The 18,494-nt window shown below is 40.9% G+C and overlaps 2 protein-coding genes across 2 annotated transcripts in view; both read left to right on the top strand.

Moving 5' to 3' along the window:
* NUP133 (nucleoporin 133) overlaps positions 1-1,004 on the top strand; it is a 39,536-nt gene extending 38,532 nt beyond the window's left edge. The window contains exons 25-26 of the mRNA XM_063306996.1: positions 394-482; positions 784-1,004. Of these exons, the coding sequence (XP_063163066.1) occupies positions 394-482; positions 784-923 (229 nt within the window). The 3' untranslated portion in view covers positions 924-1,004. The remainder of the gene's footprint in view (positions 1-393; positions 483-783) is intronic.
* Positions 1,005-6,897: 5,893 nt separating this feature from the next.
* Positions 6,898-13,657, top strand: ACTA1 (actin alpha 1, skeletal muscle). Its single transcript, XM_063306986.1, has 7 exons — positions 6,898-7,031; positions 9,083-9,223; positions 9,898-10,222; positions 10,955-11,116; positions 11,986-12,177; positions 12,288-12,469; positions 13,316-13,657. The coding sequence occupies exons 2-7, from the start codon at positions 9,095-9,097 to the stop codon at positions 13,457-13,459; spliced, it is 1,134 nt and encodes a 377-aa protein (XP_063163056.1). The 5' UTR covers positions 6,898-7,031; positions 9,083-9,094; the 3' UTR covers positions 13,460-13,657.
* The last annotated feature ends 4,837 nt before the right edge of the window (positions 13,658-18,494 follow it).

The following is an 18,494-nucleotide window of genomic DNA, read 5'->3' as shown; positions in this document are numbered from 1 at the left end:
AAGTAGATTTCCACCCTGCCTTTCCCTCTCCATTGTAGTCTGCTCCAGCCTTCTGTACAGATGGGGGCTAAGAGAAATGAGTTTCTTGATGAATACTTTTCCTCTGGTAGAAGATTCTAGTTGTATAGTTCCCAAACCTTTTTCAAAAGTCTATCTGTAATTATTTTTTTCCTTGAATTATGAAACTTAAGTCTTTTTATATTCATAATACTGCACTGAAATAACAAATGTAATACTTGCTGAAATTTGAAGAAAACAGAGGGTGCAAAAAAATTACAAATGAAAATAAGAAATATAAACGGGGGAAAAAAGTGGAAATTTAGATCAACACATTGTCTATTATCAGTCTTTAAAATATATTTGTTTTGATTCTTTTACACTTTGCGGTTATAGCTGGTCCAGTTCGGAAGGCAAAGATGATCCCATTGAAGCATCTAAAGACAGTATATTTGTGAAAATACTACAAAAGCTGATAAAAGAAGGTATATTTTATTGAAATATATTCAGAAACATAATTTGAGTCCCCTGCTTAAAAATTAGCACGCAGATATCAGACATATGTAAGATACAGAAAATAGTATTAACAGCCATGATTTCAGTATACAGCTGACCAAATTAAAGGTGGCAGAAGAGAATTACCATATATAGCTTTAACATGCAATGTAACCATAATGTTAGAGGGGAAAATCATTATTCCTGCCTTAAATAAGTTATACTGAAACTAAGTATAGATTTCCATAGTTCCCAAACATCTACAGTATCTAACAACTGTTTCCATTGTAGGAGTTCAGCTCAGTGAGTATCTGCCTGAGGTGAAGGATTTGATGCAGTCAGATGAACTTGGACATTTAAAACACAATCCTTACTTTGAATTTGTTCTGAAAGCAAATTATGAATTGTATGTTTTGAGAGACCAGGCATGAGGAATTTTGAATTTTAGTAAGCCAGCTTCTTTTTTATATATTGTACATTGTTTTTGCAATAAAGTCAATTCTAAACAATAATATGTCTGTTTTCACAATGATTAAGAACTGGAATAGTATGAAGAAGGTGGTGGTCTCATCATATAAAAAAGGAAGTTGAACGAAGCATTAAAAATTATTCTGTTCTATAAACAGTATGTTTCCAAACACACTAATAATCCAGTTTCTTACTTGTGCTGCTGTTCTGTGGGTGAATATAATTGTTCATGCAGTGTTGCCTTTTAATCTGAGAAATGTTGACTATTCATCTTACAATACACACTTACATTTTTTTAATATATAAATGACTGAATTCAAGTGCTCACCACATAATGATGTTCTACTACAATCTAGGTAATGACACGAAGGCTAGGAAGTAGTTCTCCAAGTGCTTCTCCTGGAAATTTCTCTTCTCTACTTGATATTAGGTTGGTTTTGATAATTTACAATCCACAACATTTCACCATGCTAATGCATAAAGAACAGATGGACTAATATAAATCCGCTTAGTTCTTTAATCTGACAAACATCATAGCAGAATTGTTCCTACAGCTTGCTCAACATATGCAGAGTAACTGCAAAACCAACTTGCATCGTCTTACCTCTTTATGTCTTGGCTAGATGCCTCTAGGATTTGATCCAACAGCTGAGAAGGTCACAAGTTAAATCAGTTGAAGAGAATCCCATGCCTAGTTTTAAAAGTACAACTACCATTCCATGGCTTCCTTTCTTGCTGTGCTAATAGAGCTCTAAGAATGGAAGGGCTGAAAACAGATGGAAGAATATACCTCAAAATGTTCAAACCACTGTAGAAAAGAAACATACTACTAATACTGGAAGATTAAACAAAATATTTGAAGTACGTTGGGATCTTCAGAATATGAGATAGCAAAAGGAACAGGCTATGTCATGCTATTAATACAAAGCTAAAAGGCTGAAACATAGGAATGAAATAAGGCTGATAAAAGATCACATTTTTATCCTGCTTTCTCAACTAAAAAGCAGTGAAAAGTGCTCTGGTCTGATGAAAGTTATCCTGGAGCTTTTCATTTCTGTCTAAATTCTAATCTGCTTTATTTTGATATGTAAAGTGCTACATAATCTGAATCTCCTAGAAATTCTTTATTGCTATTAACATTTTCCCCAAAGCTAAGACGGCTTCCCTCTATTCAGAATGAATAGCAGCTTCTGGGTATATGAAAATATGTTATCCAAACATTTGTTAAGGGTTTTATGAGAAAATATAGCCCTATCTCTGCCAGTTTACTAAGGAGCTCATCTCAGTGAGTTCAATAGAATGTATTCCCATGGAAGCATGTAGTGGTATGAATGTAAAACACGAAATCTGGAAAATTATTTCCCTTAATGAGCAGCCTCTGGAATGGTACAGGTACAAATGCAGATACAGATACTTATGGCTGGCAATTTCATTCCAAAATAGTACTATTTTTATTTTTAAAAATTACATATTAAATTGTATAGCTGTTGCATATTTATAACATTAAACATAATGGAATGTATTGACATGGAAATGAGTGTTAGATGTTAAATTGATGACAGCATAAATGGGATAATGAAGTTTTAATTTCTATATTCCTCTGCATATGTAGTTAACAGTCTCGATTCTATTTTGTGTTAGTATATCTGTATGCACTGGAATTCAGTGTTTCAACTACATATTGTTAAGCCTCTCTATCTACTAATAGAACTACAAAATACAGAAACTAGTAATTGATTTTTTCCCTGGAAAATGGCAGGGAATCACCTAAATCTGTCTGTCTGCAATATGTGAAAACATACAAATGTGCTATGGTTTCAGTAGATGTATTTGTTTTGTTGCAAGCACTGGGTTGGTTTAATGAGAAAATGGGTCAATTGAATGTATTCATAGAATATCTTGCAATAATTGCTGTGAGTTCCTTTCACTGGAGAGTTGTTACCTCACGTGGTGGTTGTAAGAAAAACAGGAGTCAGCACTACATGCATCACTTTGGATTCCTGAATGGAAGATGGCATATAAATATATAAAATCTATGCATATTTATTCCTCCGCAGTTATTTAAACTTACAAAAGAGGCAGCATTTGTAAGAATTACAGTATGTTAATTTATTAACACTTCTGTCATTCTGTTCAACTCTACTGCAATGGAAAAGAGAATTTCTACTGTACTTCCCAGTTAATGAAAACTCTAGGTGGAGAGACTAATTTCACTCCTAATAAACACATCCGTTAATTTAAAAAGGAATATTTTAGTGTCTAAGTGACACATACGAAACCACAGGATGATTTTGAATAGACAAAGGTGTAAAGTTGTTACTTGTACTGGCAGAGACCTGAGAAACTACAGTGATTTCTCCTATGATGAGCTTTACACTTACCCTTCTCTAATTGCTTCAATTTGATGGGATTTGTCTCTGTTACTACTAAGTCTTTTATGGAGTCATAAGTCCTGCAGCCATAATTCCCAACCATGGTTATAGAGCAAATAACTGCTTGCTTAATCAGGAAAAAAGTTACTTAAAAGTTTGTATTGATAATGACTTGGAGGACTACAAAATAATCTTATCATAAACACAGCACTAACATGTCTGCGTAACTTCATGAAATTATAAAGGTATAAAGTTATGCTTATATTAGGTACTGGTTTGGTTTATACAATTTGCCATTCACATACTCCTTAATGAAAATGTAAATTATGAAGTGTAAATTGATAAGGAGTTTAATTTTACAGATTAATTTGATGTACATTTACTTACTAGTTTTGCAGTAGTACTAATCTGATATTCTGAAAATGCTAGATTTCACAGAATGCCTTTAAAGAGGAACATGACACTATATCCAAAGTTTGGTTCTTCGTTCACTTATTTTTAACACAAATGTGATACTAAATGTTGAGAACAAGCTTTCCTTTCACTTCAGCATTACTTGTTCATCTTTGGATGCCTGTTCCCATTCTAAAAATGCTGGAATGGAGCCTCAAGGGTTTGTTGAGCTTAAAGCAATTAAATATATAATATACATTTAATCAGTCATCATTAGTCCTTTATATACATTTCAGTTTGGGAGTCTTCAAGCTCCTGTATAAAGGAATTACTATCCACAGCTAGAATTAATCCATTAAAGCTAAAAGGGCTACAGAGTGCTTAGCTCTCCAAAAAATGCTTCAGAACTTGTAGAAGCAGAAACAGGTCCTTTGGGCAGTTGCATCGTTTCCTGGGATTGCATGCAACTGCTTTAAGGAGTTGTAGACTGGTGCTATGTTTGTGCTTCTTGACATGCTAAAGCACCTTTTCCAATAGAATCCAAAGTGCTACATAATCCTAACAGTTAAGCTCATTAAACCTTCACTAGTGTCAATGCACACTATTTGATCAATACTAAAACACACCCCACTAATTCCACCGCATCATGCTTGAAGAAAGAACTGTTTTTAGTCTATGATTATGTTACTCAAAGACAGATTGTAGTACTGGTTTTATGATGCAGCCCTATGACTCCTCAGCTTCAGTAGCATGGAGTACCTAACCAAAATTCCAATCCACATTTTTGAAAATAACATGAATGTGCTTGGACAACAGGTCATGAAACCTCAAGCCAGATGTGTTCAGTAAGAGCTAAGTGGGGCTAGGTCTTGTTCATTTCCATGGTCGGTGGAAGAGGGTCTAATGCTGCATATGCAAGATACACTATTCTGTTTAGACCTGCCTATGAGGTTGCTGAAAGTGTTTGCTACATTTGCTCAAATACATTAACTTTCTTTTAGGAATGCATCTCCATTGTCTTTTTCCAACTAGAGTCATAAAGGATTAGAAGGGATCTTAGATTATCATCTAGTCCAACCTCCTGTCCAATTCACAGTGCATGCCTCCAAGTATGCCAAGACTACAGCTCCCAGAATTCCCAGTCAGCATGATTGAGAATCCTGGGAATTGCAGTCCAAATATATCTGGCAAGTACCAAGTTGGAGAAGGCTCTCCAAGGGTATCATTTCAATCTCATCTTCTCCATAATTGGCTGGTGTCATTGCCCATCCAAAAGGGGACTTTTACTTCCACCCTTTCTCCAATCCCAAAACTGCCATTAACCTCCTCCATGACCATAACTAGATGTGAATTGCTTTAGATTTTTTTCTTTTAAAGTCAGCGTACCCATGTAGTATAAATAGCATAAAGTACGGCGAACGCATGGTGTATGGTAACTCTTCAATGTGGTTGGCATCCAGCCAGGACCTTCAGTATTTATCATCATCTATATATAAAACTGATTTTGCACAGCATTTTAAAGTGCATTTAAAATGTTCCTTCATGGTGGTTGGCAGTCCAGCCACAACCCAACTCTTTTTCTCATACAAATAATACTCCAGAAATGTTGCTCCATGTGCTCTGATCTTGACCGCTCCTTTAACAGACAACTGTTCTGAGAACTGGTGTTTTTGGCCAGAAGCCACAGTCCTGGATGGATATTCCTCAGCCATGATTGTCCAGGGCAAGCATGTTCATGTTACAAAAATATTGCACAACATAATAAATGTAACAATTTTTTTAAAAACTTTGCAAATAGGGCACAAGAGAATGTTCAAAACTGTGAATGTGAGCTAATTGTGACATAATCAGGCTTTGGCCAGTTTTAATCATCTGAATTGTGACTACATAAAATGTTTAACTGTGTCGTGAACCCGATCCTTAACACTTGGTAGCAAATTGCTTTGCTTTAAACAGATTTTCTTCTGAAAATGTTTTATTAGCAGCCTATACTATAGCAGTTATTTTGAAGTTGATTGAAGAGACAAAAAGAGTGCATGTTATGTGCAGAAATCCAAAGGTTTCACATAGTTGGCATCACCACTTTAGGTTGCATCCTAGCAAAATTGTGCTAATGGTTTTGCCTTAAATTAGGGCAAGGGGATGAGAGTCTACGGTTGAACCTCAGAACAGGGATATCTAAGTAAAGCTTGGGACCATCACACCCCACTGGCATCCTTTTAGTAACTTTAAAAGAATATATAGGGTAAAAAAGTTTTAGTGGGAGTTTTTTGGGGGGCAATTGGTGTGCTTTTTCAAGGGGCAAAATGGGTGGGGTCTGTGAGTCTCGCATTTGTCTAAGGCACTAATTGCACCATTTAAAACTCCCATTGCCCCTCTCAAAATGGGCCTTTTGGTCAGCAGTCCTGCCGAAGGCCCCGCAAATCCTGGTGGTGTCCTGGATCATAGGCAAAGATCAACTCGAGAGACCAGACTCGGGGTCGGGGTCGGGGTCGGGGTCGGGGTGGGGTTGCTTTACGAAACGGCGTTTTTGTGCTCACTACGGCGATGTACTTGTCTAGGAAGACGTATTCCAGTCCTCCTAAACCGATGCTCAAAGGATGGCAGTTCAAATAAAATCAGAATTAATCGAGCCGAAGCCCGCGCGCTCGTGCCCGCTCACTTTGCAATCCAGGCTAACTGCCGGAAACCTCTCAAGCGCTTGGCCAGTCGCGGGCTACCCGCTCGCCTTTCCCACCCCGCAGCGCCAGGCGAGGAGGAGCAGAGCGCCGCGGCGAGCGGGACCGCGCAGTCGGGGCCGGCCGGCGGCCGAGCGCCGATGAGGGGGGCGGGCCACGGCCTCGCCAACTCCGCTGCGCCTTTCCCCGCCCTCTGCCCCTACAGCTTCCTTCTTCCTTCTTTCCGCGGCCGGGCAGGGATGCCCCCCGCCCGTTCCCGGGGCTTTTGTCTCCTTTCCGGGCATGATGGCTCGGGAGATTATTTGGGAAGGGAGCCCTCTGGCCGGGAGGGGGGCTCCGGCAGACAGTCCTTATACGGCCCGGCCCGCGTTACCTGGGTCTGGGCCAGGCGCTCCTTCTTTGGGCAGCCCCGCGGCCGAGCAAGGGGCCTGGGGGGCTCCGGTCAGGCCGCCTGGCCAGTCTCGATGCCCAGCACCCAAATATGGAGACATTCCTGTGGGTCGGCGACAGGGGAGGGGAGAAGCCAGCCGGGGCCTATATAAAACCCGCCGGGCTTTCGCAAGCCCACCGACCAGCAGAGCTGGGAAGAAGCGGCAACCAGAGCTGAGAGCCAGGAACCAACCGCAAGGTGAGCGAGGCCGGCAGCGAGAGGGCGGGTGCCTGGTTGGCTGGCTGGCCGGCAGAGTCAGGACGCCGGGGACGGAGGACCAACTTCTTACAGCGGCAGCTCTTGGGACTGGAGGCTGAGACTAGATCAGTGTTTCTCAACCTTGGCCACTTGAAGATGTGTGGATTTCAACCCCCAGAACTCCCCAGCCAGCATCCCCAGCTGGGGAATTCTGGGAGTTGAAGTCCACATCTTCAAGTGGCCAAGGTTGAGAAACACTAGACTAGATAGTAGGAAGGGTGGGGGGGTGGAATACAAGCTCAACCTATTCAGCTTAAGCTCAACAAATCACCAAATCCTGAAACAGCTTTGCTGCTTTTCAGGGACAGGTGGAAGCAGTTGCCTCCAAGCCTGTTCTCCTGATTTTACTACTATTTTATGGCAAGAAGGAAGATCTTGCCTTTTGCTGGAACAACCATTGGGGGAGAGGGGTGGCAATATAAATCTAATAAATAAATAAACCAGTCTGTTGAAAACATGGGGGTACATTTCTAAGCAGGCAGAACTATTAATGAAGCAAGTTACATATGGTGACATTTAATTACTCAAAACTTAAGTCAGTGGAGACATGAAATAATGGTCCAGAAAATGTAGGCTCAAGTCTGCTGTGGAACCCAGCATAGTTTTAGACAAATCACCATTAGTAGTTTAGGATGAATTGTAAATGGACAGCACCCAAACCTAAAACTGATTGCTGGAAAGTGTAAATGCCAGAATGAACCAATCAGATTGTTGCTGGAAACACCCAAGTTTTATTCAGTATTTGTAGGCTGAGATCTGATTGGGTTTATTCATGGCTCATATCTCTTTAGTTCCTAACATTAAAGTCTAATCAGCTGTCAGCCTTTGTCGTTCCTGGTTGGATTGGGTACCTGGCAGGTTGAAGAAAGAAAGATATCCTCAGAACAAGTTACTTGCTGCACCTCTGCAAGTCAGTGTGCCTAGTGTGCTGGGAAATGTGGCTTAATACTCTTATTTGATGATTTTCTTTTCAAAATTCATGTGCCACCCTTCAAAACTGGTCTTTCTTCTGCGTTTTAAGAAGTCAAGTCTTCAATTTTTTTTCTTGAAAATTGTATATTCCGCCTGGAGAAATAGCCCATATTTTGGATCTTGCTCAAATAGGTGCCCTTGGATGTGTTGGACAACTGTTCCTCTATTCCTCAACCAACAATTCGCAGTAGTAACAGGGTGTTAGGGAAGTTGTAGTCCAGCCCACTTGGAGGACATCATTTTGAGGAAAGGAAAATCATCCCTAGCGAGTTAATGACTTAAAAACAAAATGGACCAACTTCAGTCTCTTTATGCCATCTTCTGACATTCTGGCCACTTCAGCTGTGCATCAAGTGCAGTATTCTTCTCACACACACTTACCTGCCAGATAGTACCACCGAAGTGAATAGGCTTCATTGCAGTGTCCATGTGTAATATTTACACATGAACAATGTAATATGGTAATGTACTTGTTAGTGGTCAATATGCAATTCCTTTAGGAGACAATTGACTTTAGATCTAATTTGTTTTTACAGAGAGGCTAAGATTGCAACCCTAAACATATATTAAGGAGTGACTATTTTAAATAGACCTCCCTTTGATTCCACTATAAAGCTGCAGCTGAAACCCTATTTACTTTTGAAGTAAGCCCTATTGAAACAAACAGGACTTAATTCTGAATAAACGTGGTTAAGCTCCTCAAATGAACCAAGTACTTTAATTTGCCTTCCTTGTTATTTGATATTTTAGTCTGCAGCTTTTTATGATCAATAGAATCAGTAGATAAGCAGAGAATGAGCTATATGTGTTTTTAATATGGATTATTTCCCCTGAGTTGTCTCACTTATTAAGGAAAAGGACAGTTGTAGGGCTAAACTATTTCACCATGTCCTTTCCCCCAGTGGGGGAAACCTATTGAATTTCTTGAGGTTGAAAGTCTTCCTGTGGTCTCTGTCTTGTGAACTCGCATAGCTTCCTGGTATCTCTTGTGACCTTTCTTGTTTTTCCTCCATTCTTAGAAAGCCGACACCATGTGTGATGAGGATGAGACCACCGCACTTGTATGCGACAACGGCTCCGGCTTGGTGAAGGCTGGCTTTGCCGGGGATGATGCCCCCAGGGCTGTGTTTCCCTCCATTGTTGGCCGCCCACGTCATCAGGTATTTTTCCCTTTTCACCAGCACTGCTTCTCTTCAAGAGTAGGCAGATTGAAAGATGCAGCATACATTGGTTTAAGTCTTACTGTATTGGGAAGGCCTGGACCATGACTGAGGGTGAGGAATTAGTAGGTCAGATGACCCATTGTATTTCTTTCCTTTTCCCACTCTTGCTGATCTTCTTAAGACTCAGATGGCTCCATCTGAAGCTACTAAAATTGCCATGACAATATAAATCCCATTGAACTTTGTAAGATCTACTATTCAGGGATCATGCATAGAACTGAGTTACTTAAAGGGCTCTGAGACAGCTGTGAGGTCCATTTTCTGGAACTCCCCAGGCCATCATTATTTTGAAAAGGGGAATGTCCATCATAGCCCAAGAGTCTACAGTTTTTCAACTAAAGAGTAAAAGGTAATGAATTGGCCATTCTTAGAGACGATCATAATGTTGTATAAATAATCTCTGAGTTACCTGATCTCCTTAGTGTAGCTGCTGCTTGGCACTTCCTTTATTTGTCCTACAATTTGCTCTCTGCTTTGTGAAGGACTCAAAGCCTTAATAAGAAGAGCCTGATACACCTTTGGTTAGTGTAGAGAGTACTCATTAATGTGTAGTGTGTAGGATAGAGAATAGCCATTAGCAATTGCTAAGAGGTCTCCCTCTTTCTTCCCAGGGTGTCATGGTGGGTATGGGTCAAAAAGACTCCTACGTAGGGGATGAAGCCCAGAGCAAAAGAGGTATCCTGACCCTGAAGTACCCCATTGAACATGGCATCATCACCAACTGGGATGACATGGAGAAGATCTGGCATCATACTTTCTACAATGAGCTCCGTGTTGCCCCTGAGGAGCACCCCACCCTGCTCACCGAGGCCCCTCTTAACCCCAAGGCCAATCGTGAAAAGATGACCCAGATCATGTTTGAGACCTTCAACGTCCCAGCCATGTATGTGGCCATCCAGGCTGTGCTGTCCCTCTATGCCTCTGGCCGTACTACTGGTGAGTGCTGATGCCAGGAATAGAAAAGCAGAAGGCTAGGTTCCCACCAACTACCTCTCTTTCAAAGAATAAGCTAGTCATAATCCAACTAGGCTAGGAGATACCCTGTCACTGGCATGGGCTTAGGAACATAGAAAACTGAACTGCCTTATATTAAGTCCATCTAGTTCAGTAAACTGTTCATCAGCCTAACGTATTCCTGATACTTTGGATTAAGTTGGCTGACTAGAGATTACAGAGATTGCACTCCAATAGATCTGAAAATATCCTGGTTGCGAAAGGGTGGTTTACATTTACTAGCAGTGGCTCTGCAGGGTTTCAGATAGAAGTTTTCTGATCTTCTCTACTTCTTTATAGAATGGACTGTTTAACTCTTGCAGAGTATATCCTCTTCATATCTTCACCGGCTCTCTATATTCCTGGTCCATTCTAGGCAGTAAGGCTTTGTCAGCCCACTAAGAGAATGAAAAACCCAACTATTGGCATGACTGAAGTTTTACCCAGCAGAATGTACAATGTCTCCACATCTAGCCTTTTCTGGAATGCTCACTAAGGAAAAGGAATACTTTACCTGTGAGATTATTGGGAATCCCTTATGACTTATCTAGCCATGTTCTCTCTCCTTTCCTCCCTGTTGCTGTGTGTCCTTTATCAACCTAGACCTGCAAGTTGGTGAAACCAGGTTTTGTAGCCTCCATCACTAAAAGTGGTATCTCTTCCTTTTTTCTGTAGGTATTGTGCTGGACTCTGGCGATGGTGTCACCCACAACGTGCCCATCTATGAGGGTTATGCCCTGCCCCATGCCATCATGCGTTTGGACTTGGCTGGTCGGGATCTCACTGACTACCTGATGAAGATCCTGACTGAGAGAGGCTACTCTTTTGTCACCACTGGTAATGATGCCACCTCCCAGCCCTCTGCTGTCACTCTAGTTCTTGGCTATTCCTAAATGGCTTGTCCGTATTTAGAATGGGAAAGGCCTTCTTCTCACCAGCAATTCTGCTGTCTAATTGCCCCTTAGCTCTTTGTGACAACAACAGATGCCTCTTGAGGATTTTTTTTTTTGGTAGAATAAGGGGAAAATGCCACCTAGGTTCTTGTCCACCCTTAGCAATGGAAGCTTGCTGGATAGCTTTGGACCAGTTAGTCTCTGTCTGTCCAACCATGGGATATCACAAGATGGTTGTTATGGGAAAAAATAGAAGAGAATACAGTGTATGCCACCCTGACCTTTGGGAGGAAAAACAGGATATAAATTAACAAATAAAATAGTTTTAATACTGATAAGGTGGATGTCAGCTTAAGCTGGTCTCCCACATTAGCTGGGGATGAGATTAAGGTAATGCCATGAGGACATGGGAAAAAATGTGGTCAGGGCATGTTTCTGCCTTAGTTAGGTGGAAGTGGGGAAAGGTCTCACAGGCACTGGGTTACATTCACCAAAACCCAGAGTGAGTGTAACTTGGACACAAATGCAGAAAAATTTGGCTGATGCTTCCAAGCTCTTCAGCACTGCATAGTCCAGACCCCACAGGCTGTGCATTTCATGCTCTTCCATCACAACCAGAAAACAGGGTGTGAGCATTGCTTTCTCGCTACTGGCAGATCTGTATATGCTTTTTAAAATCAAGCTTCAGGGTTATTCACCAGCTGCCAGCATTCTTCCCTCCTTACTGTGCTGGCCTGATTCCCCCCCCCCCTTTCTTCCATTCTGGGAGGGCTTTTCTTTGGCTAACTCCTAAATACTTCTTCCCTCCCACAGCTGAACGTGAGATTGTCCGTGACATCAAGGAAAAGCTGTGTTATGTGGCTCTGGACTTCGAGAATGAGATGGCAACTGCTGCCTCCTCTTCCTCCCTGGAGAAGAGCTATGAATTGCCTGATGGGCAGGTCATCACCATCGGCAATGAACGTTTCCGTTGCCCAGAGACCCTTTTCCAGCCCTCCTTCATTGGTATGTTTCTCCAGCATTTCCCATCTTGTGATCCTTTTCCTGTGGAGCGTTCATATGCTTGGAGTTGCTCTATTCCTCTTTTCATTCCTCTATTTTCTCAATGCCACCAGGTATGGAATCTGCCGGTATTCATGAGACAACCTACAACAGCATCATGAAGTGTGATATTGACATCAGAAAGGACCTGTATGCCAACAATGTCATGTCTGGTGGCACCACCATGTATCCCGGTATTGCTGACCGTATGCAGAAGGAAATCACTGCTCTGGCTCCCAGCACAATGAAGATCAAGGTGGGCTTTAATTATACAAATTACTAATATGCAATGGAATATGGCAGAGGATGGTACCATAAATAGCACTATGCATTACAGTGCATCTGTGCATTGTAGTGCTTCACAGAATCCCAATGCATAGATAGTGGAAAGAGAAGGCTTCTTTGTTTCAAGAACTGTATGCCTAGAAGATGAATTGGTCCACACCATTCTTGAAATAGACCCAGTGAAAACCATCATTGTAATACCACTGATGGCAATGAGTCCACTCTGAAAAATGAGTTAAATCAGTTCAAAGTACTATAAATGGGCCTAATCATGCAGAATTATTATCAATTGGTATGGATTTGAATTAGCTTTGGGTATGTTCCTCTTCAGTTTTTTCAGTGGCATTTCATTTGAACTAGCATTTCCAGATTGTACCCTTACACTTCCCTTCTGACGCTTTCTGAATCCTTTCAGAATTCAGATAAAACAGTTAACTGATCCCTGTAGTTGACTTAAGTCACCTACATGTTTTGTTGAATGTCCTACCTTGCTTTTCACCTATTTCTCTGTTTGAAAATATGTAATGCAAATCATCCCAACTAATTTACCATGGTTGGCAGGAATTCACGATATAAGATGCAGAAAGCTGTGGGGTTTTTTGTTTTTTTTTGGCAAAGGATTGGATGAATAATATTAATCAAGCTTAGCCCTCTTACACTTGAGTCACATGACCAGTGCCCCAGTGATGGGACCTAATGCTGCTTCATTGTCTATATGGAATCCCTTTTGTGGGGTTCTGCTTTTGTTAATTAAGCATCTCTTGCTTTGTTGTTGTTTTTTCTGTGTCAGCTAAATCATTCCATTTGCCTCTTTCAGATCATTGCCCCCCCAGAGCGTAAGTACTCTGTCTGGATCGGTGGCTCCATTTTGGCTTCCCTGTCCACCTTCCAGCAGATGTGGATCACAAAACAGGAATACGATGAAGCCGGCCCATCCATTGTCCACCGTAAATGCTTCTAAACATGTTTACAGAAAAGATCACTATTATTATTACTTGGTAACTACTCTCAGGATGACGACATTGTGAAGTGCAGGCTGTTGAACACCTGCCCAAGCCACATTAATGATCAATTTTATACCAATGTCTTTATGACGGTTGCTGCAGACGCCATGTGACACTGAGTGTTTGTAAAGTGTACATAAAATTAACTTATTTTACCTCATTTTGTTATTTCTCAAACCATGCCCTGTGGAAGGAAACAAAAAAAAATCTTTCAAGAAGCATTAAATCATCAGTCATTCTGTCATGCCCCAACACAGCTGGCTTTGGTGTGATTTATTACTCTGGAATGTTTTGGGTTGTAATATTTCCTGCTCAAGTAAGATCAGTACGCATGAAAGGGTTAGGAGGTAAAAGGGGTGGTAGTACATAGCAGTGGCACACCATGTATAGGCCTTGACGGTAATCCTCAACACATACACATTTCCATAAATGCAATGGAACAGGGTTAACATACATTTATCATTCCTATGACAGATGGGAAAGACGGTGGAGTTATTTGTCCCAGGTCACCCAGTGAGTTCGTAAGTGAGCAGGGATTTCAGTTCAGATCTCACACTCCGGAGGATTTTCTTCAGTAAGACAAATGTCAAGGTTTGTGTGGCTACAGTCATGATTTTACAAAAATCACCAAACATGCATAATACAGATATTCCTAAGTGACCCTGAATTTTCCTTACCAGTGAAACTTCCTTGATAAAGATACTCTCAGGAGGATTTGGACTGAGTTCTCTCCTGGCTCTGCCAACTGTCCAGGGATGAGCCCAAGGTCTGTCTGAGCCCTGCTATGTAAGAGCCCTTAACTAGTGCTTAACCTGCACTGCTACATCTTGGAAACATGTGCTCTGCCACTCAGCTCCAGCCCCTTCTTCAGTTACTGGCTGTCAACCTTAGCTGAGCCAAGGATCTAAAATACCTCAGAGGTCAAAGCAGATTAGCGCTGAAGTCTTGTGCTGTGAAGAGACTCTCGGCCCTCAGCTGTTGCCATTTTTCTCTCACTTTTCTTTTTAGCTTTTCCTGCTGAAGGAATTGCATCAGCTTCTTCCAATTACTGTAGTCCATGGGTAGGAAGTGAAGGTCATTTAGCTGAATGAGCTTTTCCATATGCCAAGGACTCTCAGTTGATATTAGACCCTCCCACCTCAGAGTATTACTGACACTCTTGGCTGTACTAAAGGGAAATTGCTTTTTGACCTTCTTACAACTTAGCCCTCTGAGACTTCATCTCCAATATGCTTTTTTTGGTAATTTGCTAACCCCTTTGTCAGCCACTTTCTGTGTCCCTTGTCCACCAACCATTTCCATCCTCAGAACACACTCCCTCATTTCTCCCTCCTTTGAAAGCTGGGCTGGCTGAGTCTTAGCATTCATTCTCCTTCCAGGGCAAACAGACTGTTCTTTGCATAGCTATGGTGTGTCAACAGCAGACAGCAGGTGCAAACCATCGGCCTGTGCCAACGGAGACTAACACAAGGAGGCGTTTAGTCAAACAAGCCTAGGTCATGATGTTTAATAATTAACCAACCAACTCTCTGGAATGCCATCCTGCAAATGCTGCACACAACAGATGTCCAGGGGCGAAGTTGGAAATAGGATACTTTCGTAACGCTTCATGTCTGTCACATACTTTTCAACAATAGGGGAGCAGTTAAAGCTGCTGTATTAACTACAAGTTAGTTTGGCTGAGGCTTGTCCAGAGTAAACCCCACAGATTGCACTGAACAGGTAGCAAGTTGCATTTACTGGTATTTGTGCAGGAAATACCCAGTTATGCAGAGAGGGCATGCTACGGACCCCATCCGTAAAGGAATTCCATCTGACGTGGTCCAGGAAACGGGCCTTCTCTGCAGTAGCTCCCGCCCTCTGGAATATCCTTCCCCCAGAGGTGAGACAGGCCCCCTCGCTCCTGGACTTCCGCAAAAAGCTAAAAACTTGGTTTTGTCATCATGCCTGGAGCAGGCTGGGGAACGGCCATTAGTGGGGATGGCTAGCACCCTAGGATGACTTTTAGTCACAGACTGAAACACCACTTAGCTGTCAGGATTTTACTATATTTTATTATATTTTACTCTTATTGTATATTTATTATATTTATATTGATACTGAATTTTAATTCTGTTTTTGTAAACCACCCAGAGTCCCTCCTTTGTGGGGGAGATGGGCGGTAATAAAAAATTGATTGATAAATAAATAAATACTCAGAACACAAAGGGATTTATGCAGGAGACATTTTCAGCTAGCAGCAACTTCTCAGAAAGCAACATGACAGATTTCAGTTTTAATCAGCACAGATAATGGTCTTAATTAATTAAAGAACATAAATGTCAACCAAGGAACAGAAGTGAGGTACTTGGGTTACATTAGTGGAGGTCATGGCTCAAAAGCAGAAGATGTCATACTGACTGGGGAAAGAATGAAAACTGATTTCTGTTTGAAAATGAATGGATACTTATTTACTTTTGCTTCGGGTTATGATTTTTCCTGTTACAATGTTTTTGTTTACTGTGTGCCTTTGAGCAAAGAAAGCTTGAGAATGATTTCTGAGTGAGTAAAGACTAATGTGTCACAAACTTTCAGCATCCATCTACCTACCTATCTGCCTAAGCATCTGTGGAAAGAAAATGTGAGCTACATTTCTGATTTTAATTGATATATGAACTATCTATATGATGAAAAAGTATTCTAAGGATCAAGCAAAATATGTGAAAACAGTATGAGACTTTAATACTTTAATAAATACTTTCTTTGGAACAAATAGCACCTTCAGAAAGAGGCCACTTTTGTCAGGAAAATGTTTTTGGAGGAAGGTTTGACCCCATTTTCTGAACCACGGTCCTAATTTAGATCTCCCCATTAATTAATTAATTCATTTCAATGTAATAGTTGTAATTTAATAATTGATAAGCCAATTGTGAAAATTGAAACATAGGAAAATTTCGAAGGTTGGCTTATCCATGGATGGGCTTATCCATTAGTATATATCATATCTTACTAAGCAAAACCAATTTCACACAATTCTATAGCAACATTTAGGGGTTGTGTGAACTGAGTTACCATAAGACAGGAGTTTTGTCCGAAGGACCAAAGGATCCTGAGAGGCTTCACTTCCTGTTGCCTAGAAGAATCATAACAGTAAAGGTGTGATCATTTGACTATATTCCCAGAAACCAGATTGGCCCCAACCCTGGTAGCCTTTTGTAAGACCTTGAAGACTTAGTTTGGTTAATGGACATGGAGGTTGGGAGTATGGCAGGACCTCTGGGATGGTTGTGCTGATGGTTATGGTGGTTTTTTACCTTGGCTGCCAATTTGTATTTATTGTGATTTTGTTTTGATATTGTTTTTTAACTGTTGTTAGCCACCCAGAGGCATGATGTTGAGATGGGTGGCCATACAAATTTCCTTCTGTACTTTGACTTAGTACCTTGTTCCCTTAGTTCCCTTAGTACCTTGATTGCCTTAATTCCCATAGTACCTTGATTGCTACAATAGCAATCTCTCTATTTTAATTGCTGGAACTGTTTATGCAATGATTTTGTCTAAAAAGTGTGACAACAACAGTAGTTGTAGAATAACTGAATATCCCCTGGCAGCTTTCCTTGTGAGTCATATTTCATGATCTGCAAACCAGGCTTCTCTATTTTTAAATCCCTGCTGCTATGTGCTGTATCTAGTTTGTTCAATAATCATTCCATATGTTGGAAGCAAAAAGCATTATTTAGGTAGTTATTATATTTATAGACTGTTGAATCCCTAAGGACTCTCAGCAGCTTACAAGATACGCTGTCACAAAACTATTTACAAAAAAGGCACTCATATAAAAGGTCCACAAGCCAATGAAAAAATAGAATAAAATTTAATTAAAAAAACCAAATTATAAGTGAACCAAGATGGAGTCAAGTCCCAACTGCTTTCCAGAAGAGCTCTATTCTGGCAACTTCCAAAAGGAAATCAGGATGGGAGTCAGCTAGATGTCTACCAGAAGGTAGACTGGTCCAAAGGACCAGTGTAGCCACTGATAAGCAGCCCCACGAGCCTCAGCTCCCTTCACCTCCCTAAAGTGGGGCACCACAAGCCATTTCTCTCTGATAGATTGAACTGATCAGGCTGATTCCAATAGGAGAATGAGGTTCTGCAGATAACTAAGCACCAAACCATGCTTTCTTAGTCCATTCTTAGCACAGGTCTCTTAGAATAATGTAATGAACAATTCTTTTGAAGCGATGATTGACTGAAGGAAGATACTCTGAATTATGTTGCCATCCCACATTAATGAGAAGCCCACAGCTTATGTAGCAGAGCACATACAGTGCAGTCAGAAAGTCCTGGGTTCCATCCAAGCAGGATTAGTTAATTAACAAGAACTTGCTGCTTGTAATATCTAGGATTGGAGACTCCAGTTAGCTAATGCATGAATGCATTTGAAATCAAATCAGCACCCACTCTCAGCCTACAGATTAGAGAAATATTCCCATGGAAACACAAGAGTCTTAAATTAAAACTAAAGGATGTGCTGAAATATTAGCATGGATAAAAGGGATTTACCACATACAAAGGCTCAGAGCCTTTGAAGTTGGGACTGAATCCCTGTAATGGGAGATCTAGAATTTGTACAAGATTATGTATATGCAAAAAATTCTCCCCAGGGATACTGTAAAGCTATCATTCTGATCCAGAAAATCTGGGTGTTGATCAAGCTTTCAAGTAGACACATACACACAGATATCTGAGGATTACTAGATGTTCTCTGTTACATGTCTTTCTCAAGCACTGTCCCAGTTGATGATGGATTACCATAAGACTACATTTTTTTACACAGTTCCACTTCAACCAAACATACTATCAAAGCAACTTTATTTCAAAGTAGTTCCAGTATGATAGCCACAGGCCTCCAGAAGAAGTCCCGATGATGTTATAACATACATGATGTTACTTATCCCCTTCTTCCCCTCCCGATGGATGCCCATCATGACAGCAAACAAGTCTACCTTTCAG

The sequence above is a fragment of the Candoia aspera genome, chromosome 1 (genome assembly GCF_035149785.1).
Source record: "Candoia aspera isolate rCanAsp1 chromosome 1, rCanAsp1.hap2, whole genome shotgun sequence".
Taxonomy (NCBI): Eukaryota; Metazoa; Chordata; class Lepidosauria; order Squamata; family Boidae; genus Candoia; species Candoia aspera.
Note: the sequence above shows the minus strand (reverse complement) of the source record. Positions and strands in the feature narration are given on the sequence as shown.

What these genes read in the sequence shown, in the direction of transcription:
- ACTA1 (XM_063306986.1), top strand. Translation starts at nt 9,095, where the DNA reads ATGTGTGATGAGGATGAGACCACCGCACTTGTATGCGACAACGGCTCC. An exon ending in TTGGCCGCCCACGTCATCAG is followed by an intron (nt 9,224 to 9,897) that starts GTATTTTTCCCT and finishes CTTTCTTCCCAG; the next exon opens with GGTGTCATGGTGGGTATGGG. An exon ending in CTACTCTTTTGTCACCACTG is followed by an intron (nt 11,117 to 11,985) that starts GTAATGATGCCA and finishes TCCCTCCCACAG; the next exon opens with CTGAACGTGAGATTGTCCGT.